Source organism: Chenopodium album, chromosome 25 (assembly GCF_948465745.1).
Source record: "Chenopodium album chromosome 25, dcCheAlbu1.1, whole genome shotgun sequence".
Taxonomy (NCBI): domain Eukaryota; kingdom Viridiplantae; phylum Streptophyta; class Magnoliopsida; order Caryophyllales; family Amaranthaceae; genus Chenopodium; species Chenopodium album.
Window position 1 is genome coordinate 7,462,589 of NC_137858.1, and position 27,945 is coordinate 7,490,533.

A 27,945-nucleotide genomic window follows, 5' to 3' on the forward strand; every position below is an offset into this window, starting at 1 on the left:
TCTTTCTCTTTTTTTCTCACTTTCTATTGTTACAACAAAAACAATCACATGCAATACTTACACAAAGTTTTTAATGCTTCTACACAACACACCCCCATGCTAATAAGCTAGCTAAGCCGGCCCTTCTCTTATGAAGGTCACATCCTTGCATGTCTATTTCAACAATATTCATCCTATCATTCAATTTATGATTTTGGAGGCATATATATATACACAATATGATGTACGTCATTATAAAATTAATATGAATGCTCTATGATTCTAGGTATCCGTCTAGGTGCAAAGGTCATATTAATAGTGTGAATTGATCGAACTAAGCTAGTTGTGTGAACCGAATACCTTCTATGATATAAGGATGTGTTAGGCCGGCCCTCCCTAGGGTTTAACCTAATTTTATTTCTATTATAGGAAAAATGTGAATCAAATATGGATAGAGGCAATTGATCATTAAATACGTAGTTACTCTTCTCCTTGACTCGCTTTCATCTATGCATGTGTTGCCCTAATCGACTAGATCTAACTTCTTAATCAACTAGATGGAAATTTATAGCATAATTTTGACACATCAACATACAAGCTTAAGGATTCATTCTATGCTAATTCATTCTCAATATATGCACCTTAATAAAATGATCCATTTCATACTATTAGACCATGCAGCTAACCCATCCATCTATTCTTAATTACCACCATCCAAAAACCATAGCAATATATATTATAATCATCAAAATTGTTTGAAACGCGAATGCATCTCCAACAAAGAGATCAACTTATTCAATTCATGACCCTTAAACAACAGTTAATACACGAATGTATCGAATAAGAGATCGATTAACATGACACCAAATGTATGTAGCTAGAAAGAATGCAAGCTCTTAGATTTTACCTAATGGCTAAATGCATGTCTTTCAAATTAAAAATACAAATTGTGTGGTAGTAGAAGTAACAAGTAAGACCATATAATCTAAAGTCTTTAATAATGGAATGTTATTATTTAAAAAACAATAGAAGGAATTAAAAGGGTCATGTCATGAAATAAATGTCATAGAAGAAAGTGTAGAAAAGAAGTACAGAATGCAGAGTGCAGTAGTAGTAGTAAGATTTATACGTCCGGCAAACTGACGGATAAGCTGGAAAAAGTGGCTACCTCGAGTTCAAAACCCCAGTGCAGAAAGCAAACCACCAATTCAATTCATTACCAAACACTCACACAAACAATTCTTCATTTATTTACATTTAATAAAATTAAAATTAAAAAAATTGAGTACATATGAATGAAACAAAAAGCAAAGACAAAGACAAAATCATAGATTTTGCACATATCCACATGCTACCACAAACAAATAAATGGAATCAAATAAAACATTGAAATCAAATAAATTAACTTGTCTAATCAAGCAAAGGAAATTAAATTAAGTTTGATTTCAAACATGAAATCAAATTAATTAACATAAACCAATGTCATAGTGAATAATTAACATGATGATGATCATCATCATACCTTAACAATATCCAATAAAAATTAGAAAATCATCTAATTAAAGATAAGAAAAAGAAATTAAAAAAAAAAAAGAAACATTTCTTTTGTAAGACTAGCTAGACCTTGTCAAGTTCCCAATGACCAAATTGACAAATAACATCTCCTAGAACATTACAATATAAATTCTTCTTCATTTTTTTTTTCATCTCATCATCAAATGATGGATTAGCTAGTTAGATAGAGAGAATGTGTGTAGGAAATTTGGATAATCAAGATCTTGGGGGTGGGAAAAATTGCGTACCAGCTAGGAAAGCATTGATAGGAGTTGGATATTTGGAAGAGTTATTCGTACCCATTGGGTCGAGTAAACTAGCTGTTGCAGTAGCTGTTGTCGCATTATTATTAGTACTACCACTACCAACCGTACCCATTAGGTCAGTAGTGGTAGTAGTCGCGGTTAACATAAGACCGTGTTGTTGAGACCTACCCCCGGATGAGCTTTCACCACCTCCTCCACCACTTCCATAGCGCGTTTCGGGACCTTGATTGTAGAGGATGCCCTTGAAGAGATGTCCCCCTATGTTTACTGCTGTTTGATATGCAAATTGTTCGTCTGGATCATCCATTGGACTCACCCGAACGCATCGGAAAACCGCTGGAGAGCTCACTTCCGGTGGGAAATTACCCACTTCCAACCCTAGTACATTACACAAAATAACATTTTTTTCAATAATTATTATTATAACACATAAAATAGATGTAAAAATGTAGTGATAAATTATGATGAACATGAAATTTTAACTCATGGAATAATAATTTTTTTTTTTTTTTTTGGGTTTTACTCTTGAATAGTAAGATAGAAGAATAATAATAATAACTCAAAAGAGAAAGAGTAAAGCAAGATGTGTTTAAGAGAGTACTATAGAAGTAGACTAGTAAACATGCAAATGATATACTCTTCCAAAGTTATGATAACTTGATAAGAATTTTGTTGTTTAGTAGTAAAATCATAAAATTTTGAGTGACAATTTTCATAGAATGACACATGCCAAACTATTTACAAAAATTAAAAAAAAAAAAAAAAAAATTATGAAAAACACAATAATTTCATCAATGATAATTCAAAGAGAAGAATTGAATGGGTTGAGATCGATCAAATCCATCAATCAAAACAAAGAATATCAAAGAACTCAACCCCAATCATTCTGTTTACCACTTTGTTAATATTTACAAACAAAACAAAATAATTAAATAAAATAAAATTAAAAAATTGGGAGGGTAGCTAGCAACACGAGGAGTGATCCACTCCCCGTCTAGTCTTCTACCCTCCCAAATTTAGTGCTTAATTACCTGCCGTGGTATTAGCGGCAGTGAGGACGCGAGAATTACTCCGGTTTTCTCGCGTCCTCTTTTCACCTCCACTTCCACCTCCGATTCCAACAGATGATCTCATCATTTGTTGAGTCTGCTGCTGTTGCGGTTGTTGTAGCACGGTTAACTGTTGCTGGCGCTCACGGCGCTTAGCGGCGGGGACCCACGTACTCTTAACGTGAGTAGCACAATCAAACCCACGACTCTTACAACAAGTCCTACACCTAAGATGAACACAATCTTTTTTTGCTTGGTTACCACAATCTTGACAATTCATACCCCCAACACTACCACCTAATTGCCTAAAACCCGAAGATCTACCGCTACCACTCGACACGACTGTATTGTTGTTATTGTTATTGTTATTGCTACTGTTATGATCGTTGTACTGATCATCAATGCCAAAGATCCTACGACTAGTATTCGCAGCCGAAGACGGGCCTAGCACCATGGACGGCTGTGATTCCCCTAGAAAAACATGCTGTTGATGATGATGATGGTGGTGATAATCTTGATGAAGGTGTAGCTTTGGTACATGGTGATGATGGTGGACCTGCACGTATTGTTGCCATATCTCAAAACTACCTTTTGGGTAGATCTCCTCACTGTTATTATTATTATTATTATTACTATTATTCCGGGAATAAAGTATTAAACCCGGATTATTATTATTATTATTATTATTATTATTACTAAACCAGGAATTCTGAATTTGATTTTCAGAATTACCGGAGGGAGTATTATTATTATTATTATTTTGCGGGTTTTGTGAACCACCGCTCCCCGGTGTTCCTAATGAGAAAAAAGCAGCCATATTATTCTCATCAGATTCATCTCAAAAATTCCAATTTCAAAAACAAAACAAAAATATTTTATTAGGTTAAAAAAAAAAAAAGAGAGAATTTAATGTTTTTTCTCTCTTAAAATCAGTTGTAATAAAAGCAAAAACTGCAACGCCGCCATACTGAAGAAGCAGCAACGTTGTTCATTTTCTTTCTTACCTCTGAACAAATTTTTGACAACAACAGCAACAAAAAAAGGAAAACTGAAAACTGAAAACACTGATTTTCTCTCTGTTGTTTTGGTTTTGTGGTGTTGTGTTTGTAAGAAAGAAAAATGAGAAGTGGGTTTTTATTTTTTGGGTTTGATATAATTCTCTCTCCTAAAATGAGTTGCTCTTTACTGCCACTTCTCTACAGTTAATCTAGGAGTGCCATGAATCTCGTCATTGAAATAATGGATGTTGGCCGTTGGATGGTGAATCGGATGGTTGGAGTTATTCCACGTGTCAGGGAATCAGCTTTTGGGTCTTATTCGTCCTTGCACCGAAAAACCCGCTCTACTTTTTCTGAGCTGTGTCAAGTTATTATACTCTCTAGTTTTACTCATTTTAATCATCAAAAAATGTAAAATGTTAAAATATTTTGATTAATTAGCATAATTAATCTAATTTAAATCATTTTTAGCTTCTAATGTCGCACTTTTAGTTTCCTTAACCATAAAAGGAAATGCAAAATGTTGAAAATTGTGGTAAGAACAAAAAAAATTGACCATAGTTTATGAATTATATAAAGTAGATAAATAAAAAAGTGAGACAATTAATCATATAGTATATGATGCACATTGAAAAGTAAAAACTATGCAAAAACCAAGTAGGTAAAACACTTAGCAACGGGATAAACTTATACTTTTCTCAATATAGCTGACTTGTATTATTGTTTGAATACATTAGTTATTGGCCTAATTTAAGTGATATCTCAATGCATAGTGCATGGTTGTGTACTTGCGTGTGTAAATAATCCTTTTTACTATTATGTATATTTTGAGAATATTTAGAAATTAGCAAACCCGAGTAAATAAATACATTATTACTTAGTTTTTTTAGACAGCTTGATTAATTAGTTGATTGTAGAAAATACCAGTATTAAACTTGATTTATTTTTATTGAACAACTTATAAGAAATTTCTCAAACCTTACAACTGTACAATGAATGACATAATTGATATATACTCCATACTTCGTATAGAAGAACATACGAAGTACAACTATATAAGCACAAGTTGGGTAATTAACGTATATACATTTTTTTTTTCCGTTCTTTTTCCTAATTACCTATTTTTCAATAGTTAATGTATGATCTCTGCATATTCATGTATTAGCAAAATTTTATAATATTAAATTACTACTACTACTACTCAATTACTGTAAATATTTGGACATAATATTTATACATTTATAAAATACGAAGTATTTATTTTAGGGATTTTTTTTTTTTTTTTTTTTTTTGGAAAGATGTTTTTTTACGATTTAACGTTAATTATATTGCACAGGAGAGATACATGATACATGAATTCAAGAATTGACAATTCTCCCTTTGTTATTGCAAGTCCGCAACACCACTGCACTGTGCATGCATGATTGGTGACTCCATTATACATCAATAGGGTTTCTTCAATCATTATTATTATTAACGGATTTCTTTGATTTCTTCTTGTAGTTCTCCTTAGTTAACTTCTTACAAGTTGGCTTTATCTTTCTTGTCATCTTGAGATTTGATGTAGTTTTATTTTCAACTCATTTTTTACATCTTGGAATGCCCTCATGAAGTACATAAGATTGGACTTGTATTAACTATTTATGCCTTTTATCGGTAGAATTTTGTTATTTAAACTCAAAAACTAAAGAAACTAGCTTTTGACTATTATTGGAGTTTCAATTGTAGGTATGAAAGAATTGATGAAGCAACCCGATATTGCTATTAACATATCATTTCAAATTAAATACATACGAGCTATCACTTAAGATGTTCCAATTATAAAAGCTCAATGAGCTCGATCATTGTGTATTGTCTATTATTCAATTTAATCTTTATTCAATTGAATTGGATTTAACAATTAGTAAAACTATTCCTTGTTGATAGACAAATAGACAATGTATTTTTAATAAACATAACCAAAAGTTGTAAAAACTTGACATTTTGAATTTACATACAGTGACAAACTCAATCTACATAAATATATTTAACATACATTTAAATTAAAGGAAAATGGGTGAACAAGATTAAATTTAATACGTGTCAAATAAAAAGATACTGAAAAAGTATTAGAATAAATAGCTAGTATATCATACGAAGTGTCATAAATTTTTAAATTAAGAATTTTCTTGACGTTGATTATTCAATCAGTTATCCGATTGATAATTTTGAATATCCAAAAACTCCAATGCCGTATATAATAATTTTTCAGTTTTGAATTTGAATCTAATTTACACAATTCAAAAGTTTCAAATATTCGATTTAACAAGCCATATATACATTTAAATTTAATACACTCTACTACTCTTGTATATTTTACTTGATATTATCCAAGGTATTGATAATTAAATCTGTGTGTTAAGTAGGTCAAAATGGATAAAATATCATACTTGCAAATATTTAATCGAGCAAATAACAAATGAGGAAAATGTAATCAGACGACTGCCAGTGTCCTGCTCCGGTGATCTTATGACAGGCGTCAAAATTAATTGGACCCACTTTCTTTGATCTTTGTATTGTTCTCTGACTTTTTTTTTCTTTCTAGAGACATAAGGCTGGTTTTTCTATCGACTTCTTTTTCTCCTTATTTTTTTCCTTCGTATTAACTCCGTATTTTTTTTAATTACTATGAGTAACTTTTAATTTTGGTAGTGAAGACTGTCTTCAACATTGTCTCGCTCATTTTATTTTCTTTAAAAACATTTTTTTAAAAAAAAAAAACACAAATTCTACAAACGTACTTACCCTTTTAGCTGAAATTTTGCAGGAAATTGCACGTTAATTATTTTATTTTTTTCATCTCAAATTAAGGGTCTGTTCTCTTACGTTGAAATTCAGTTCAGTTCAGCTCAGCTCAGTTCAGTTCAGCTTAGTTCAGCTCAATTCAGTTCAGCTCCTAATTTCCTTCTCTTATAAAATATTCAGTTCAGTTCAGCTGAGTTCAATTCAGTTCAGCTGAGTTCAGTTCAGTTCAGCTGAGTTCAGTCAATGAGAACAGGCCTTAAGTGTAACATTTCTTTTTGGCAGGAGTCCCAAAGGACATTATTTTTCATTGATGAAAATCATACGACATCTACAATTGATATTAATGACAAAAAAATAGATTTAAAAAAATCAAAGAAGAATTAACTGGAGAAGGATTAAGAATCCAATCAAATACGGAGTACATAGATATAACAATTCAATGCATTTTTGATTCGTGTCTCATGTAACTTTTTGAGTGGATCTGTTTTCGCTTCGTAATTTTTGGAGGAAGAAAATGCTTGTGACAAATACATACTTTCAAAATATCAAAAGTTTGTGATTTATCTTAATCATCTAACTTTGTGACACGAAATTATACGAGTCATATTTCGTGTAATGAAAAATGTTACACTTAATTTAAAGTGAAGGAAGTACTTAATTAGTGTTAGTTTTAATAATATCATGTGATTTGAAACGAGGCGTTTCATGTTTGCTTTATAGGGTAGCAATCTATGTTCCTATCTCTACATTCTTGGCTAATTATTGAAAGTTTGACCTATATTCATCATTAGATAAAATTTCAGTGTGATTAATGTAATGGTTAAAAGTTAATTAAAACTTATCAGCGTACCAGCTGGTTTTGATTAACAATCCACTCCTAGATTAGAGGTCAACTTTTTTTGACAACATGAATCCGTTAACCTATAGTAGAGTAGTAGCATAGTGTGTGACTGTGTACGTAAGGATGACAACATCACTAAAAGATATTCATTCTACTATATACTTCAGTATTACTATGAATTTTTAAAACATTATTTCTTGAGAGGTTCTACAATAAATGAAATCTATAGTTTAACGACAAATACATGCAGTGCAAGTTTTTGTTAGATTGGTCTAAAATTTAATTTTACATATAATTTTTATAATTGATAAATTTGAATTGGTCAAGGAATTTAAAAACTAATTCGTATATGTTAAAAAAAAAAAAAAAGAAATAATGTTATGTATGTTGAAAGTAAAAAATTGTGATTAGGAAAACGAAACAATAAAAAAGTTGGAAAAGGATCATAGGGGTGGCGTAATATGATAATTGATGCAGTAAGAAAATGGAGGAGTGATAAATTATGTAAATTTATATGTCAAAATATTTATTTTGTTTTTCTCTAATTCTACTTGACTAGTTGACTACATGTGCTCCATTCCAATATTCCAATTTGATCATCAGATTGTTTATTAAGGCCCCGTTCTTTAGAGCTGCTCTACTCTGCTGAAATCTGCTCTGCTTTGCTCTGCTCTGCTGAAATTTGCTCTGCTCTGCTTCAATCTACTCTGCTCTGCCCTGCTCTGCTCTGCTCTGCTCTGCTTAAAATTAATACTTAATATTGAATTATTATAATAATAATGTATATTTAATAATAATAATAAATAATAATTAATACTTAATGATAATAATAATTAATATTTAATAATAATAAATAAATAATATTTAATATTTAATAATAATAATATAATTAATATTTAATAATAATAATATAATTAATATTTAATAATAATAATATTAATAATATAATTAATATTTAATAATATTAATATTATTAATAATAATTAATTTTTAATAATAAAATTTAATGATTATAATAATAGTAATAGTAGTAGTAGTAGTAGTAGTTGTTGTTGTTGTAGTTGTAGTAGTAGTAGTAGTAATAATAATAATAATAATAATAATAATAATAATAATAATAATAATAATAATAATAATAATATTTAATATTTAATAACAGTAATAAATCATTACTATTATTATTATAGTATTAGTAGTAAAAATAATTGTAATAATAATAATAATAATAATAATAATAGTAATAATAATAGTAATAATAATAATAATAATAATGATAATAATAATAATAATAATGAAATCTGCTCGGCTCTGCTCTGCTTTGCTCTGCTATGCCCAGAAGCTCAAAAGAACAGGGCCTAATAGTTCTTCCATTCTATTGTAACATTTGAAATTTTGCACTTTTCCCGTTTTCCATATGACCACAATTGTTGATTTATATGTTACACAAAATATGATCATACTTAGTACTTACAGCAAATCTAACTCCCCTATAGTTGAAATACTCTAGAGAACAAAATTAATATATACATATCTTATAATAGACCCATATTAACATACAATAATACTTTAATTTGAGTATGCCTCTAATCATCATTTTTAACAACGCTATGAGGGTAAAAGTATTCATTATCAAAAGGTTAAAAATTGTGATTAAGGGCCTGTTCTCATTGACTGAACTCAGCTGAACTGAATTGAACTGAACTCAGCTAAACTGAACTGAACTGAACGGAAATGAAATGAATATTTTATAAGAAAAGAAAATTAGGAGCTGAACTGAACTGAACTGAATTGAGCTGAACTGAACTCAGCTGAACTGCATTGAACTGAACTGAATTTCAACGTAAGAAAACAGGCCTTAACTATCTTATTGACATTGGTGTAGATCAATCAAAAACTGATGAAACATTGCATTTTCACAATTATGAAATCAATAAGTTCTATGTTAGCATTACAAAATTAGATAAAAGCTTCATACATTTAAAATTCGTTCTAATTATTTACCATCAACAATCTGACTTCATACTAATTAAACACGATAACCATAATCAAAATAACACACCGTTTATGACAAAATTACACATCGCCCATTTGATGTCATCATACATACATATAGATACTAATCTATACCCCTCTTAAGAATTTATGTTTAGCAAAATGATATCCTTAAACTATGACAAACTAAAACAAAGATATAGGTAAGCAAAAAGGTTATATAAACATAAAAGTGGTAACATGATGGGCACCACATTGAAACATAAGGCCAAGAAAAATACAAGGTTGGTCCAACTTTTATGAAACAGCACGTGAATCCCTCAAATCACAAGACAACCGGTGATTTTAGTAGTTATAATCCTTTGATTTATTCACTAAAGTTTGTATTAACATCAAATTAATTATCATTAGTAATTCATTTAATTTAGTACGGAAATCATTTTACGCCGCCTAACGCCACACACAAGCCGTACACGAGGCTACACAAATTGTGACAATTTGACAGATTCTATTCAATTATTTTATTTTATTTTTAATTTTGTCGATTGTTTGATTTTTTTTGCTTAGTAGTGAAGTCTATAAATTTTTTTATTTTTATTTTATATTTTTAGCACAGAATTTCAGTGAATTAAAGAAATAATAATTGAAATATCATGTTTAAGGGCCCGAGAAAGAAGAATTTAGTCCCCTGCTTTTATCTCTATCTTTAAACTATTTTGTCTCTTTCTTTTGTAGTCATTTTCTATAGTTGACTTGTAAACTTTTGTTTAAGAGAGCAATTTAATTGAAAATGAGTATTGTTTAAGGTAAAAAATAGGGTCAAAACGAGTATTTTTAATCTAATTATTATGATTTCTCGCTTCATCCCCAAAATTCACCCTTGGATTGTCTTTTTGTTGTTGGATAATATTTGCCAAAGTGATTTTGATTAGTATAATTTGCACATATATAATTTAGAGGTGTATTGTGTATAACTTGTTTAGTCGTTTTAAGCCCCCAATAAACTCATTTCTTCTACGAAGAAGTTGACTCTTGACGTAATTGTGTAATATGGAGTTTATTATACATCAATTGGTCTAGCTATATACAAGTATCTGCGTTACTATGTATTCTAGCTTTAAGTGAAACCAATCTAACATTATTAGTTTTCTTTGTTTGTTTGTGTGCAATGTGTTTCTGCATAGCTCACTAAATTCATGAATCCCATGTCATAGTACATGCAGATAAGCACATTATTACACTTACATAAAAGACGTTGAGGTTTCTTAATTTCGGATGATAAAATACTTCTATGCATAAAACCTTCTTTATCCAACATTAATTAATAATAAGAAAATTTAATGGTCAAGACTTATCATACACAAAGGAAAACCCTAGCCTATTCACTGATTTAACCGTCGGAGGAATTTCATCTGGACACCCCTTGGTCTCTAAAGGGCCTATTCACTTCAGCTTAAGTTTAGTTCAGTTCAGTTCATTTCAGTTCCTAATTTCCTCATCTCATAAATTATTCAATTCAATTCAGTTTAGTTTAATTTTGTTCAATTTACTTCAGTTTAGCTCAGTTCAGTAAATCAGAACAAGCCCTAAGACATGCAGTTCACTTTGCTTGTCTTGTAGGATTCAGATCAACTAGCTAACCAAATTTCCTCTATCAATTTCCTTTAAACGGTTTTTCTAACAACTATGAATGATAGTATGATGACAAAAAATCAGATTATTATTGTATGTTATGGTCAAATCCTTTTAACATAAAATCATAGCCTCATAATAGTCATATATATGTTCAAACCTTGCACAACAAATAAAGAGTACTCGTAAATTACAAGTAGTACAAGTATTATGAGTAAAATAAAGTACGAAAATAAAACTTGATTCTTTAGTCCTGAAATTGGGTGAATGCTTGTCGTTTAGAAAGGGAAAAGAGAGTTAAAGATTAAAAAGAAAAGCTGCTGAAATTTTAACCATTTGAAGCCAATTTATGATTGTTGCAATTCTTTTGAGAAAAACAAATTAAAATTAAAATTAAATTTACAGAAAAATGTTGACGTGAAATGATGTAAATGAGATGATTGAGGAGTGAGGAAGGGATTTTTCATCCTCGAGCCCAGTGTCTTCTGTTTTTATTTTTTTTCACCTTTTTATTTTCTTCCGTTGACTCTCTACAGTAATTCAGACCTCTGATCTCCATTAATTTTTATTTATTTATTTATTTATTAAATTTCACCTTTTTTTTAAGAATAAATTTCAACTTTTTTACTTGCGTATATTTAAATCCTACAGTACTCCCTCCGTGTTTTTTTAAGTGATACATTTTCCATTTCCGATCGTGTTTTTTTAAGTGATACATTTCCTTTTTTGGCAAAACAATACATTAAAATATTATATCTCTCTCCTCTCATGGTCCCCACCCAAACCCACTACTACTTTTTTTTATTATATCTTTCCTCTCACATATATTACTTTTCAATAAATTATTAACCCCATTATCTTTCTTTAACAACTTTTTAATACTCCACTACCTCACTTACCTCTTATTTTATTTAAGTTAATTAAATTGCCTAAAAATATGTGCCGGTCAATATGTATCACTTAAAAAAACACGAAGGGAGTATACTTTTGTTACAGTAGTACTTGTTGTATTAGTAATTTAATTCATTTTTTTTTTAAAAAAAATAAATTATTTTATGATATGGAGCTAATGTAATAAGACAAAATTACCTAAAATAGATAGATTGTGGTTGAAGCAAAGTAATTCATTGGTATTTAGGGCATTAAGGCCATTAAACTCATTAATAAATTTCCGTAAAAAAAAAAATTACACACAAAGTACTTTGTAATTAAATAAAGGAAATAAATATTTTATTGGGGTATATCATTTATTCATTAAGTATTACAGAGTATATGCTCATACATAAAAATTCACTAAGCTAGTAGTCCGTAGTAAAACCGTGATCTCGTCACATGATTAGTTTGTCAAGGTTTGATTTAAAACATTCGAACTAGTTTAATTGAGATATATATTTTGACTAATATTTGACCTTGTTTTAATTTATTATGTTAATACCTAATATCTCCCTCTTCAAAAAAAAATAAATAAATAAATAAAAAGTTGATACCTTATAAATAAATATTACTACGTATGAAAGTAATATCGAGTATGAAATAAGTACCTAAATAAAAATGTGTAAATTAAAATAACTTTGTGTTTCAAAAAAAAAGAAAAAAGAAAAAAAGAAAATAATGTTATTTGTATGTTGATTATATACGATAATTATATACATTGTGTATAACCAAGTAATGAAGTAAACCAACCATCCATATGGTTACAACATTGTAAAAGAATGACAAGTAATCTTGATATTGTAAAGTGACAAATAGCATGGAATTTCGTGGAGACAAAGACTTCCTACAAATCCAAATCCATCTAACTTTCATAATCTCTTAGAACAATAATCTAAGATAATATACACTGTAATCAAATAATTAATCCATAATTAGCAACAACTAATTTGTCGTCACGATTCATACGTCGCGTCCAACCTAGCTTTAATTTGAGTACATGTTCTTGAGTTAACTATATCTACCGATCTGTTAGGCAGCTTAGGCTCATGCAAGTGTTAATTAAGTGTATTATTATTGAGTGACATGCATGCATGTGGACTGTGGTGCAAATTTATCAACGTCCAAGAAGTATATTTTCCAAAAATATAATCTTTCATGCTAATTTGATACTCCGTAACAATTAAATATACTACAAAGATTGGTAATACAAAGTACTTATTAATTTAATGGATATTTTGTCCCTTAATTAATGACTAGCTCGATTTCTTACAACGCTATTTATACAATGAATTAATCTAATACAATATTATTCATACATAGTGCGTGACAAAACCTCATATAAGTTCATTATGAAAAACACAATTATTTATTATCGTTTACTCAGCTATTTTTTGACTGTTTATTACTTAGCTTATTCTAATATGTACGTACCTTTTTTTGTATTCCAACTTTTTATTTTGGCTCTTGATAAATTAGAAAATTGTAATATTAAACAAGCTTTAAACAATGTACAAAACCACTAATTATCTTGTTTCAAAAAAAAAAAAAAAAAAAAACCACTAATTATCTCATAACACCAAATCAGCCTATTCTTCAAGTATGATAGATCAACTACGCGCTACTTCATTTGAAAGTCTTTGTCTCTTTGTTCCAATTTCAATCCTTTTGCTAACTAAGCCACGAGATCTCAAGAGATTCATCGATTATACATTTATACATACTTCTTACTTTACAATAACTTTAGCTATATCCAACATGTCGAACTTTATACAGGTATATAACATGTATGGGACAAGAGAAATACATATATGAAATCTCCAAGAATGGCCTTTTTTGTCCTCCAACTTCATTTTCATCTCAATTTTCTTCAACTCCCTCTAAAAATTTTCAACTATTTTCAATTAAACTCTCAGCTACTCATTATTTGGCAGAATTTTGTGATAAAATTGGTCCCCCTTGTGATAAAAATCATAAAATGGACCCCACATTCCTATCATATACTCTCACATAATATCATAGTGTGGCCCTCTTCATGTGAAGGGTCCCAATCATCAAAAGAGATACTCAATATAAATTACAGTAATAAAAATAAAAATACTCGTAAAAGTTACAGTAAATGCTTACAAATCAGCTCGCTTACACATTCTCATGTATGGCTGATTGGCGAGAGTGAGGGATAGCTCAAGTGGTTAGAACTTCTCTTTTGGTTTCAAGAGATCTTGGGATCGATTCTCACCCTTATCCTTTGTGGCTCTTTAAATACCAAAAAATGTATGGCTGATTGGCTGGTCACACCGTGTCATTATGAGGTTATGTTATACGAGTGCTTTGTACGGGTTATTTCGTCAGTATTATAAAGGTTAATCGAGCAATGTTATATGGGTTACTCGGTCAGTGTTGCATGGGTTTCTTGGTAAATGTTATAAGATTACTATATTCTTTTACAAACAGTTATATAGCGTAGCCAGTCGCACACAAGACTAGCTAATCTGTTTTACTCCCTCCGTTCCCAAATGTTTTTCCCATTCTAATATTTGGATTAAATTTTGAAAAATATTTAGAGACAAAGGGAGCATATTAATTGCAACAAAAGAAGTTTTGATGTCTTACAATAAATACTCATTTGTTACGATTAATATGAAACGAACACTATACTTTGTTTTTTTTAATGGTATTAATATAATATGTTATAATAGGGTTTTACTCTTTAAGGTAAATAGTTGGGGTAGAGGGTGTTACCTGTCACAATGTATGAATTAAGGTATAAAATAAGTGGGCTCATAAAGCCACGTGCCTACTCACATGACCTTTACAACAATAGCCTAATCTAACTCTTAGCTTCTTGTTTGAGCATTATCATTTGGTTAAAATGTAAAGGTTCTTTTTACAGGCTTCTTAAAAACTTGTGCTTTTCTAAAGGATAATGGAATGACTTGTAGACAAAAAATTGCATTTCGTTTTGGGAATTGTATAATGTGGGGTTGGTAGTCTTGGTACCTTCGAAGTTGCACCCTAATCCCAAATTCAGGTCTCCAATTTGTTGTTTGACGACAAAAGATTAGTTGTTTGTATGAATTGCTTTGACTAGCTTCTTGTATTACAGAGTAGTCCGTAAAAGTGTTTAATAAATACTTGTAGTTGTTACATTTTACTCCGTTGTACTAAGTCCAGTACATAAACGGTTCATCCAAACACATGTCTGGTGGCCTTGAACTAAATTGAGACTTCACACGTTTAGAATCTCAGGCATCGAGCACCAAATTATATGGAAAACAGTGGTTTGAAGTGGCTGTAACTGAAAGATTAGATGATGCCATGATGGTATTGTCGTATCAAAATACTCCAGGGATATAATTCTTTGTATGATTTCACCCCATACAAGGCTACGACCATAGACCTCTAATACAATATGTCAAGGTTCGTCACCATGAAACTGAAAAGAGTAGCAAAACTCTCTACATGCGACACTTTCAGTTCTAAATGGCTTCAGAAGAACGCTGTTCTTCAGCGCTGTGTCTGGTGTTTGAAAAGGTTTCACCACACATACTCAAATCCCTCTTTAAAAATCAAACAAAAATGAGGTGGTCAAATCTATACTAATCAAAGAATTTGCCGCCACTGAAGGATACGTACAGCTAACTCCAAGTCCCAAACAGACTTATTTCAATCAATAACTGATACTTGAAAAATATCCCAGCAGCATAGGTGTGAAAGAGATGCACAAAAACTTCAACTATTCATAATCATATAAAACAAGACTAGAAAAAGAATTTCATCAAAAATATACAAAATCTATAAATACATCGCAATATAACAGTAACTATAATATGAAAAAGAATCTATTGTGACAACAAAAGTTGGAAAAAACCCTTCAAACTTGGTACAACTAGTAGTAGGTACCTATTTCCTGCCCACAGGACTTTAATTCTCGAATCCAAAGAATAGCCTAGGAAGAATTTCTCATGGTTTATTGCACAAAATCACAGTCGAGACTCAAAACAACTAAAAACAGAGACAAGGTATGAAAATATGTGACAAATAGAAAAAAATCGAAAGAAAATGTAAAATGGCCGGACATTTAAGAGAACTAAACTCATTTTCAATTTCCTACCTCTTTTGCAGAAATTGCATCTAGGAAATTCAATTCTATGATCGTGAAGTAAAACATCTCCAACCAGAGTGCCAATCGTCCTACCTTACCTGTGCAGCAGAGCAAAGCAAGCCAGATGCATCTGCCCCAATGACTGCGAGATCACAAACAGCACAAATCTGGCCTTCTTGATCTGGCACAAAGCGGGAGCTGCAATAAGGACATGAGATATCCTTCTGACCACGGTAAATAGGTACATAAGTAGCCCCACAAACCACAAACGGATTCCTGAAATCATAATTCAACTGTGTTTTATCTTTCATATTTTTCTCAGCAGCCACGAGTACTTGTCGTGCAGTCTTTCCATGGTTTTCAACGGTGGGGTTAGTTTCCAAGAGTCGACGGGCAAAATTGGCAGCAGTGCACAGATTTCCCGCTTTGTAGCAATTTGTCATAGCAGTGAGCAATGCAAGTCTTACATGAGGCACCTGAAGGTTACAGTGAGTAAAATAGGCAGCTAATTCCTGCTGTCGAATTGGGTTGTCTTTCAGCTCCCTCCTCTTCAGTTCCATCTTCAAGCCCAGAACATACTCTTTAACTATAGTGATTAATTCTTTGACTTCATCAACCTCTCGCCTTGATTCAACCACTATCAATGGAATTGTATGAAGAATATTGGTAAAGGTACGCAGTGCGTCGCTCAACTTCCCAGCAGTCGTTAATTTGTAACCAGTTCTAAGCTTTTCCTCCAATTGAGAGAAACTAAAAACAAGAGCAGGTGGACTCCTCACATTAGGACTGGATGACTCAGTCCATCCCCTCTCCAGTGCCAAAGAAATCACAGGAGCGGAAGCAAAGGCAAGCAGGTAAGAATGGCTGGCAGAAAATAGATCAATAAACAGTGGTTTCAATGGAGCAAAATTTTTTATGCCCAGTTGCCTGGAAAGCAAACGCATAGCAGTGTCAAAGCTGCCAGCTGCAACACATTCAGCAGCAAGTGATGACCTTTGGGTCCATATCTGGCTCACTGGCATTCCTGGAGCAGGTGCCACAAATACAGAAGAACGCCCATTGCTTGTCACCTTAGGAGTTTCAACCTCAGGAAGGTCTAGATCATCCTCAATTTCCCATCCTACTTCATCATCATTATTGTCATGTACTCCTTCATCATCCAAATCAGCAATTATATCTCCATTTTGCAAGTCCTCGACAATCTCCAAGGCCTCAACCCACTCCTCCGCAACTTCTGCATCCTCATCCTGCGCATCTCTTGCATAATCAAGACCATCAAACATTCCCTTCATGACTGTCAACAATGGCCAGTTTGCACCACAGCTTATCTGACTTGGTGGCTTCAAGAGAGATTGTGACTTTCCCTTCGGGATTTCAGGAATTTTATCCCCAAGTTCAGCTGCTAGACGCTCAACAACATCATCTAGCCCATGGACTTTGGCAGTGATATAAGCAAGAGGCAAATGGTCAGCAGCTTCGAGAATCTTAACCCGCTCCTGAACATCACCCAGATAAAGAGCATTGTGGAATTGACCCATCACATTATTCTTCACTTCAGCAATTTTCAGCATTTTGGACAATTTCTCCATATTTCCAGTTATGAGATAAAGGAATGACAGCCTCTCAAAGTTCTTTGTCTTTTGATATGCATATTCAACAATGTCTGCATTACCCTGACGAAGAGCCTCAACCCCCAATCTATACCAATGGGTTTTGTCATCAATCACATTAGCAGAAGCAACAGCTACTTCTATATTACCACTTTCTAAGGCCAGGTTAAAGCGAGTTTTCTCATCCTTCACAAAGTGAAGAGCAACCTCTGGAAAACCCTTCTGCTGAAGATAGGCAATCATTGCTTGGCCACAAAGCTCAGAACGCTTAATCATGCCCATAACCTGGTCAAATCTCTTCCTCAAAAGTGATAGCTTGAAATAATATTCAGTTGCATCTATTGAGATAACACGGTTTTTCCCATCTCGATCTAAACAAAATATTGTGTTCCCTGACACTCTTGTGATGTACAATGGAACGTCGAGAGTCTGGATGATACCATTGTCCCCATTAGGCAGACAGTATTTTATGTGATTAAGAGTTGTGTAGATAAATACACCATTGTCGTCCCAGGCCCCACTCTTCACACGGATGGTTTCATGAAGTGTGCATCGGTGATCAAGCTTCTTGGTGGCTATAATTATGGAGTGTTTGCTCAACAAAGCAACACTTTCCATGTCATTGGACCAGACAACGTATCTAACAAAAGAAGTTTGAAGCTCCCCAAGCACTAACCTCTGTTGAGGGTCAAACACCAGCACTCTGTCCTCAGCCCTGCAAAGAAGGTTTCCAGTTCCTGCATAAAATATAGCATCAGTCAATGCAGGAAGGGCAACCTTTTTCACAGTCTCGTTCTTCAGGTTCTTCACCAGCACTTGGTTGGTGCTCCTGTCCAATACAGCAAATTTGTTCCGAGCAATAAAAATCGCTGAACAGCCAAGACCCCTCTTTGCCTCTTGTACCAAATCACCCCTACCCGAGCCATCTTTTGGTACTATATAGAGTTCATAAGATCCACCATCTATATCAGAAGAAATCAAAATAGCATTTTCGGTTGGACTGTAAGAAAGCGTTCTTGGGCTTTGGTTAAGTATGCTGGCACCGGGTCGACGTATAGGGATGACTTGACTATCCTTCTGGGTTGAAAACTCAAAAACCCGAAGAAAGCGATCCCTTACATAGTATACGAGATCACCGCTAACTGCAAAAGCAGGGCGTTCTCTCTCCAACTTAAAGACAATCATTCCACTGTCATGACCAGCAGCCAGAAGGTTCATCTCAGGATGTGCTGTCAAAATCCAAAAGCGGTCATGCTCCCTCCTAAATGTTTGGAGACCAGTTCTCTTTGTGGCATCCCAAACACGAATACTTTTGTCCTCTGAGTTTGAGACAATAATATCCTGTCTAGTGTGAAAGAGAACGCAAGAAACATTATTCATGTGTCCTCTTAAGGTATCCACCTCCCAAGCTTTGGTATCTGCACATCACACAAAATGCAGCCCAATTTGCATAAATATAGACTATAGATAGAACTGATCAGGGAACAGCTTATAATAATACGATCACTTTGTTTGGATAGCAAATAATGAAGGAAAAGAAGGGGAAGGGAATGGAAAAGAAAGGGAGGGGGAGGTGAGCTTCCATTTTCCCTCCAAATCTCTCCAATTTTGGAGGGATTATGCTCATTAAAAAGAGAGGGGAAATGGATCCCTCCCTCTTCATTCTCTTCCTTCCTCCAATCCTTTACACAAACAAGAGAGTTTGTCCCCCTCCCTTCTCTTCACTTCTTTTTCTTCCATCTCTTCTTTCCAAACAAAGTGTAAGGGTTTATGATTCATGATAAATTCTTCCTAGTATGTTCTCCAATGTCAGTGAACACAAATAAAATAAAATAAAAACGATAGATTCCTATTAATAAAGTAAAGCCAGGCCTAGACATAGTACTGTCTTTGGTTATATATAATTTTTTAATGTGGAGTTGCTGATTAATTTCCAATTCACAGTATTGTTCAGTAGAATAATTTACCACTATCTACACTACAAATTATCTTCCAAGTTCAAAGTTGACAATACATAGTGCACTCATAGCTATGCCTTTCTGCTACACAAAATAATCTTCCAAACAAAATTTTCACATAAAACATGCAGCTTTTAAAATATAAACTAAACAAAAGGACTTTAAACCATTCACATCCATACCATTCATACGCCAGATTTTAACTTGGCGATCGTCAGCACCAGACACAATCAAAGGGAGAGATGGATGGAAAGAAGCCCAGTTAACTCCTCGATCATGACCCTCCAAGACGTACTTAACAACAGCATCAACACCGCCAAACAGATCAGAATTCATCTGACTCAAACGCAAGATGTCATCAGAAGGAGAAACGCCTTTCTTCCTCAAAGAACCAATATCCCAAACACGAACTGTCTGATCCAAAGAAGCAGAAACAACTAGATCTTCCTTGGGATGAAAGGAGGCACACATAACATAATGATTGTGTCCCGTCAGCACAGAGATACAAGTACGTGATTGCCAGTTCCATATCCTTATGGTTTGGTCATCACTAGCACTGACAATCCAAGGAGATTCATGGTGAAACTGGACAGTGCGGATGTAGTCAAGATGTCCTAGAAGAGTAAATAGGCATCGATGCAATTTATAGTTCCATACTTTAATCTTATAGTCATCCCCTGCAAAGCCGTCAAGTAAGGTGTATCAAAAGATGCATTAATAATTTGTACAAGAAACTGCAGAAACCAACACAACCAGTCACAGAACAGAATCCATCATATAAATGCAAATACCTAAACAATAAAGTATAAACAATGCACCAATTATAGTTCTCAGTAACACTAACTATTTTGAACAGGCTAAAACAATGTCCGGGCTAGTAAATAGTGTAAGTAGTTCCCTACATTCCTACAAAGATCAGGTTGATACCCCAAATGACCATTCAATTGGTAAGGTATGTAGACAGCCTAGCAACCATATCTACGGATCCGTTAAGATTCATAAACTTCAAGCCAAGTTGAAGCAGTGACATTCCTGATGCCTCAATAGCAGCCATCATAATTGATCGATGAACAAACTACTGATCCACAAAAATCCTAGCGCGAGCCAATTTAAGCAGGCAGATCCTCAGTCATACAATGCACATCAGTAATCAAATACGAATACAAAAGCAGTGTCAACACTATACATAACACACTTCAGCACTCACACTCATCGATACACCAACCGAGCAGCTCAAATCCATATCAAAACTCGGCTACCATCCATCGCGTAAACTCCAATAAATCACACAAATGTAGGTCTAACCGAATAACCAAATCAACAGATCTCACAAATCCAGAAACAATCACTATCCAATACAATTAAATCTAACCTAAAATGATCAAAAACGAACAAATTCATCAAACTAAACCAACCAGTGAATCAAATAACCAAAATCCTCAACTGAAACAAACAATGTACATCAATCTAAACATCAAACAACTCAAATTAAAACTTGCCGACACTAAAAAAGATGATAAGATTACCTCCAGAAACAAAAAGAGGCTGAGTTTTATGAAAATCGACGCCTCGAACCGGACCATCGTGTTCGTCGAATCGATCAATGAGAGTACCCATACGATAATCCCACAATTGGATCACACCGCTGTGTAAACTCGCCAAGATCCATGGACGTTTCGGGTGGAAACTCAGTCCCTTCACTCGATTACTCTTCGTTTCGAATTTCGTCAACATTGTTCTTCAATTCAAATTTCCAGAAGAACAGCGATCAAATCATAAAATTGCAGAAGTGATCAAAAAAAGGATTGATGAATTCAGATCGAAATTGAAAGAATTAAAGGATCAAGTTGAGATTGAAACCCTAGAAATGATTGAGAATAAGGAGAATGTGAGATTGAGCTTGAAAACTCAGATCTAATGCAAAAATGGCGAAAAATGGGAGGTGATTTAGGAGGAATTCGACATTGTAGTGAGAGAAAGTGGGAGGAAGAGAGAGAAAGAGGAAGGAGGTTATAGATCTGGCTTTGGGACCTTCTAACAGCCGATCTCAGTTTTGGCTATGAGTCTTTGAGTCTGGATGCGCGGGGTATGTTATTGTTTGTTATGGGGACGTTTTCGGATTTTTCTATCGAGTTTATATCATGATACGCTTTTGAAATGAGCTAGATTTAATCCCGTGCATATGTGTAATATACAAGTTATTTCTTAAAAATTTTGAAAAATATTGTTCGTCAGGTCACAATGTTAATGTTAAAATGTAAATTTTGATACAATGAAAGTAGATGGCGATTTAGAAAGATAATGGGTAAAAAAATGCCAATAGTTATTGTTTTTTTTTTAAAAAAAATTGGAAATAAAAAGGTAAAGGACACGTGACATCATAATATGCAAACTTCGTAATTTGAAGACAGAAGGTATGACATTTTGATTGAGTGGTTCACTTTCTGAGCTTTGGTGAAAGTCTTACAAGTTATTGTTCATCTTTTTTTCACGATATGGCACTCAAGAGATAAATGAAGTTAGTTGTAATCCCCCGTATTTTTAAATATATTATTAATGAAATTATATTTTATTCATAATATTTATTTGTATTTTTTCGGATTTAATTTCAAAAGTTTCAAATTATTTTTGGGTTTGATGAACGATTTTATTACAAAGAACTTTTTATGAACCTTTCTTCACTAATTTATATCCAGCAAACAAACCAAACCCACTTTCTTTTCTTAATTGGCCCATTAATTTTATGAGGCCCAATCTTAAAACTAACCCTACACCACTCTCTCTCCTATAAATACCCCATACATCCCCAAAATTTCCCACACAAAAAGGTTAGTCTTATTTTCATCCTCCTTTGTTTCATTATTTTGCTTAATGTTATTTTAATTGTTTTGGGTTTTGATTTTAGTATAAAGATTATATTTTTAGTATTAAATTATATTTTAATGGTATAAAGATTATAAATTTCAGATTATATTTATGTTATAAATTTCATATTTTATGAATTATAAACCTAGGGTTTCAATTTATTGAAAATCATGATTTTAGGGTTTTTATGAACAATTGATTTAGGGCTTTTATAGTAATGATGTTTTGAAATTTTGGTGATTATATTACTAATTAGTTTCCAGATTATTTTGAACACGTAAATTCGTGTTTTAATGTTTAGATTTCGGTTCGTTAATATTAATCCCGTTTTAATCCCGGTTAGGTTCTGATCTCATCCGATTTTGACAAAAAAGTAGTGTTTTCCATGTAGAAATGATGTTTTAAGAAAGACTCACTACCTGTGGTAGTGAGCACCACTCTATCGTGGCCAAATTCTGCCTCTAAATATGATTTTCGGGCAGTTTTTCATTTTTAACGAAGTTTTTTATGCTTAAAATTTTATCCTTGATTTTGATTAATAAAATTAATTATGTTTAAAGTTAATTAAGCATATAAATATGTTTTATTTATTTTAATAAGTTTTTCATCATATTATATTGTTGGAAATTACTTGGGATAGTAATATTAATTGTTGGTTGTTTTCTAGGAAGTGATTATTCCCTAGGAGAATTTTAAGTGATTAAAAGTGGCTCAAAGGATTGTTTGTACGAGGTACGTACATGTCTACTTCGTTATAAGTAGTATCGTGTTAGGTACCAAAAAGGAAAGAACTTAGTTTCATGATTAGGGAACATTTGGATGAAAATTGTTTGGTTACGCATTGATTTAATTCATGTGCTTATGTTTATGAAACATGTTTTGGTGAATTGATTATGTTTGTATGGAATCATGGATGCAAACATGTTGAATTATATTGGATAAAATGTTTGTATGGAATGTTGATACAAGCATAATTTTATTGGATTGGTTTGTCAACCACATTTGATTTATTAAAGGATTGGAATTGAATGATTTAAGTGGAATGAATTTATTAATTATTCCACAAGGTTATTATTATTTATTTATTACTCAATCATAACTTGTTAGTATGTTGAGTAAAGGTGGATTAAGCCGAAATGGCTAGGTGAGTTGAGTATGTTCAACAATTTTGGATAATTTGGAAGTTTAATGGAATTAAAGGTTAATTTGTGATGTGATCACCATTGTCCTAAATAAGATTAAAAACGAATTGATGTATGATTGTTATGTATGGTCTTCTTGATTGAGTTGGCTATTAATTAAAATTGTAATCACGTAAAGTGAAACATGGATGAGCAATAAAACTCTGGAAAGCGTGCACTTCTAGAGTATTGACAATTATGGGTTAGGGTACACGGTGGTAGCCCGTGGCTTTTCGAGGCTTGTTTGATCAACATGTCCTCTTCTCTTTTGGTATTTACATTTTATTTTATAATGAAAGTTAGATGGGATCCTAGACTAACTTTGTGAGAATGGAGTCGCGCCCATTCTTGCATCGCGCTAAACTTTTATTTCAAATGGTCATTTGGGACCTGGATTGGACAACCTGGTCTATTGCTTACTCCAAACTAAATTAAATTAATTAAATTGAATATGATGAGTCAAGTGTTTGGAATTTAGTAAGTATGTTGAGTCAATTAAATTGTCTAAGTGTGGAGTCTTGATTAATGAATTCGTGTTGTATGTTTATTTACTTTAATTAATTGAGCATGCTAGGTTTGGTATGTTGTAGCTTGTATGTACTCAGCTTTGCTGATTGCGTGCTTTTGTGTGTGTTTTCTTTTGGTCATGGCCTTCGCCTTTCAATGACCCTGTGATGATCCAATTATTACACTTGTATTATTGGGGAGCAGTATTGCACAGGTTAGCTTGATGATGTGCAGTTCGGGATTTGACAATCGCATTGTCAAGGGATGGTGTGATTGAGTGTATTCGTTCTTTGAAATTATTTATGCTTTGCAATTTCATTTATGTTTTGGATTTTTAATATTGGTTTGGTTTTAAATAAGGGCCTTATATGGTTCCAATTTGTAAGCTTTGACTTATTCGTTTTCTAAATTGTGTTATTTTAAATACTTAAGTTTGTTTTTCCGCTGCGATACTTTGATAAAGCCTTAACGTTTTAATACGTGGCGGTAACATGTCAATGGTTCTCCACTATTTTATTTAAAGTAAGTGGTTTGAAAAAGGGAGAATTATTGGGGTGTTACATTAGTGCCTCATGCTAAATCGATAGAGTTTAGAATTAGTTAGGTGTGAACCTTGACATAGCTTGCTATCTACGTGCCATGTCTTACCATAATTTTCAAACAACTCAAGCATGGTTCGAATCCATGTATCATGTCATGCTTACTTGATTAGATCAAATTTCATTAATTTTTTTATTTCATGCTCGAACACGACATACATTATCGCGCACACAACATATCGTATTGACCTCATGTTATGATTTCCCCAAAAATTGTTATCACAAAACGAAGAACACAAAATTTTACCACGTATAAAAAGAACCTAGCTAGTGTCATGGTCCAGACGCAGAAGCCCAAAATAAGAACATGGGCCTTACGATATAAGAGAGTAATGGCCCATATTGCTTAATTCGGTGGTGAACTGGTGAAGTAAGTCCAAGCACTTTGTAGTGAAATTTACCCAAATTCTACCTCATACTATATATCATAAATTTTCAATTCTTTATTTTCATAGTCAAATAGTCAATATTTTTTTTCCCTCAAAAAAAAAAAAAAAAAGTCAATATTTGAAAATTTAGGTGATTCCATATTAGGATTTTGCACTTGGATCCGTATAAAGCCCCGGGGCCAGACGGATTTCAACCGATTTTCTATCAAAGATTTTGGGAGACAGTGAAGCCTAGTGTTCTAAAGGCTATCATTGACATCCTGGAAGGTCGAAGCTTTCCTCCCAGCCTCACAGAAGCTTTCTTAGTGCTTATTCCTAAAACCGAAATCCCTCAAAGAGCTAATCAGTTTAGACCAATTGGTCTATGTAATATCACTTATAAAGTGGTTACCAAGGTTTTAGTGAATCGGTTGAAACCTCTCCTGCCAAAATTGATCTCTCCGACCCAATGTAGCTTTGTGCCGAAAAGACAAATTACGGACAATATAATCATAGTCCAAGAGATGCTTCATACAATGCGGAGAAAGCAAGGCAAAAGAGGCTACATGGCAGTCAAGATAGATTTCGAGAAAGCTTATGACCGTCTTAGGTGGTCTTTCATTCGAGAATCTCTTTTAGAACTTCGTCTTCCTCAACAAATCATTGAGCTTATAATGTTGTGTATTAGTTCGACTAAGCTGAGCATTTTGTGGAATGGTGAACCGACTGAATTTTTTTCCCCTTCGAGAGGAATTCGTCAAGGCGACCCCCTATCTCCGTACATTTATGTGATTTGTATGGAAAGACTCGCACACCTTATTGATCGAGAGTGTAGATTGGGTAGCTGGATTCCGGCTAGAGCTAGTGTAGGAGGGCCTCCTATTTCAAATCTAGCCTTTGCCGATGACTTGATCTTGTTTTGCGAAGCTAGTATAGATCAAGCAAGGTGTATGAAATAGTGTTTGGATAATTTTTGTGATGCTTCCGGTAGCAAGGTTAGTTTGGAAAAAAGTCGAGTGTATTTTTCTAATAACACTAACTTTGATATAAGAGAAGCAGTGTGTGTGGAGTTAGGGATGGAGTGCACCGAAGATTTTGGCAAGTACTTGGGAGTACCTACCATTAATGGTAGAGTAACGAAAGAGAATTATCAATTTTTAGTTGATAAAGTTAATACTAAACTTGCTGGATGGAAGACAAAAGTCCTATCGATGGCTGGCAGATTGACCTTGGCTCAGTCGACCTTATCAGCAGCTCCTTACTATGCTATGCAAACTACTCGAGTGCCTCGTGGGATTTGTGATAATATTGATATTAAAATTCAAGGTTTCCTATAGGGTAGCACTGATACTAAGAAAAAAATGCACTTGGTGGCATGGGAAAAAGTTGCGAGTCCCAAAAATGAAGGTGGTCTTGGATTGAGATCGATGAGACAAGTGAATGCCGCATTCATGTCTAAGCTGGGTTGGAGAGTATTGGCTGAGCCAAATTCCCTTTGGGCCCGAGTTATTCGTCACAAATACTGTAAGGGGAGGTGCGATGTGGAGATGTTCAAGCACAAAGCCGATGCCTCTAATGCGTGGAGGGGTATGGTGGACAATATTGATGTGTTGCGTAAGGGTATAGATATAGCAGTTGGGAATGGCAAGTCTACTTCGTTTTGGCATCAACGTTGGGCTACTAAAACTCCCTTAATCGAGTTGGTGATAGCTGCTCCTCCAAGCTCAGTTCTTGATTGCACAGTAGACGAAATGTGGGATCCTGCTATTGGTTGGAAATTGGAATGTTTTGCAGAGTACCTTCCACCTAACATTCTCCAAGAAATTAATTCTCATGAATTAATTGAAGATGATGAAGCCATTGATAGCATTGTGTGGAATGGATCTCCTTCGGGGGGTTTTTCTTTGAAGTCTGCTCTTCACATCATTCGTACTAGCAGTGGTGCTAATTCCCCTGAAGATGTTAGATGGAAAAATATTTGGCAGTTACAAGCTCCTCAGAGAATTCGATTGTTTATGTGGCTTGCATATAATGATAGACTCATGACGAATGCTAATCGGTTTCTTAGGCACCTTACTGCTGATCCTAGATGTTATCTATGTGGATATGTTGAGGAAAATTTGAATCACATTCTTAGAGAATGTCCAGCAGCTCGAGTAGTGTGGAGAAAAGTGGGGAACTCTTGTGATGGTGAATGGAATAGCCTCAATTTCCAAGATTGGATTATGAGTAATTTGAATCCAAAAAAAGTGAGTGATAGCAGCGACTAAAACATCATCTTTGCAACAACTTGTTGGTGGATTTGGCGATGGATGAATGAAAGATGTTTTGAAAGAGATGTTGTGATCCCTCTTGATCAAGGTAGTTTCATCATGGCTAGAGTTGGTGATATCCACAGGGCTTTTGAAAAGAATATAATGGACATTAACTCGAAAAAGAGGAAGAGGACAGAGGTTCTACTGCGATGGATTGCTCCTAGAGAAGATTGGGTTCGTTTAAATACAGATGGGGCGTCAAGGGGCAATCCCGGACCAGCAGGGGCAGGAGGTATAATCAGAGGGAATCGAGGTGAACTTTTCGAGTGTTTTGCTGCTAATTGTGGTATCTGTTCTAACACCAAAGCAGAATTGCTTGCGGTCATGAGGGGCCTTGCTTTAGCTTGGAATGGAGGCCATAGGAAGGTTCAAGTCACAGTGGACTCGGAGATTGTTGTTCGTATGTTGGTGG

The 27,945-nt window shown here is 33.5% G+C and overlaps 2 protein-coding genes across 2 annotated transcripts; both read right to left on the minus strand.

Moving 5' to 3' along the window:
• Nucleotides 1-1,749: 1,749 nt before the first annotated feature.
• On the minus strand, nt 1,750-3,665 carry LOC145615439 (protein SHORT INTERNODES-like). Its single transcript, XM_081670511.1, has 2 exons — nt 2,831-3,665; nt 1,750-2,177 (listed from the first exon to the last, which is right to left on the minus strand). The coding sequence occupies exons 1-2, from the start codon at nt 3,663-3,665 to the stop codon at nt 1,750-1,752; spliced, it is 1,263 nt and encodes a 420-aa protein (XP_081526637.1).
• Nucleotides 3,666-15,970: 12,305 nt separating this feature from the next.
• Nucleotides 15,971-21,767, minus strand: LOC145614223 (coatomer subunit alpha-1-like). Its single transcript, XM_081669243.1, has 3 exons — nt 21,225-21,767; nt 19,881-20,375; nt 15,971-19,158 (listed from the first exon to the last, which is right to left on the minus strand). Exons 1-3 carry the CDS (start codon nt 21,430-21,432, stop codon nt 16,220-16,222), a joined length of 3,642 nt encoding a protein of 1,213 aa, XP_081525369.1. The 5' UTR covers nt 21,433-21,767; the 3' UTR covers nt 15,971-16,219.
• Nucleotides 21,768-27,945: the final 6,178 nt, after the last annotated feature.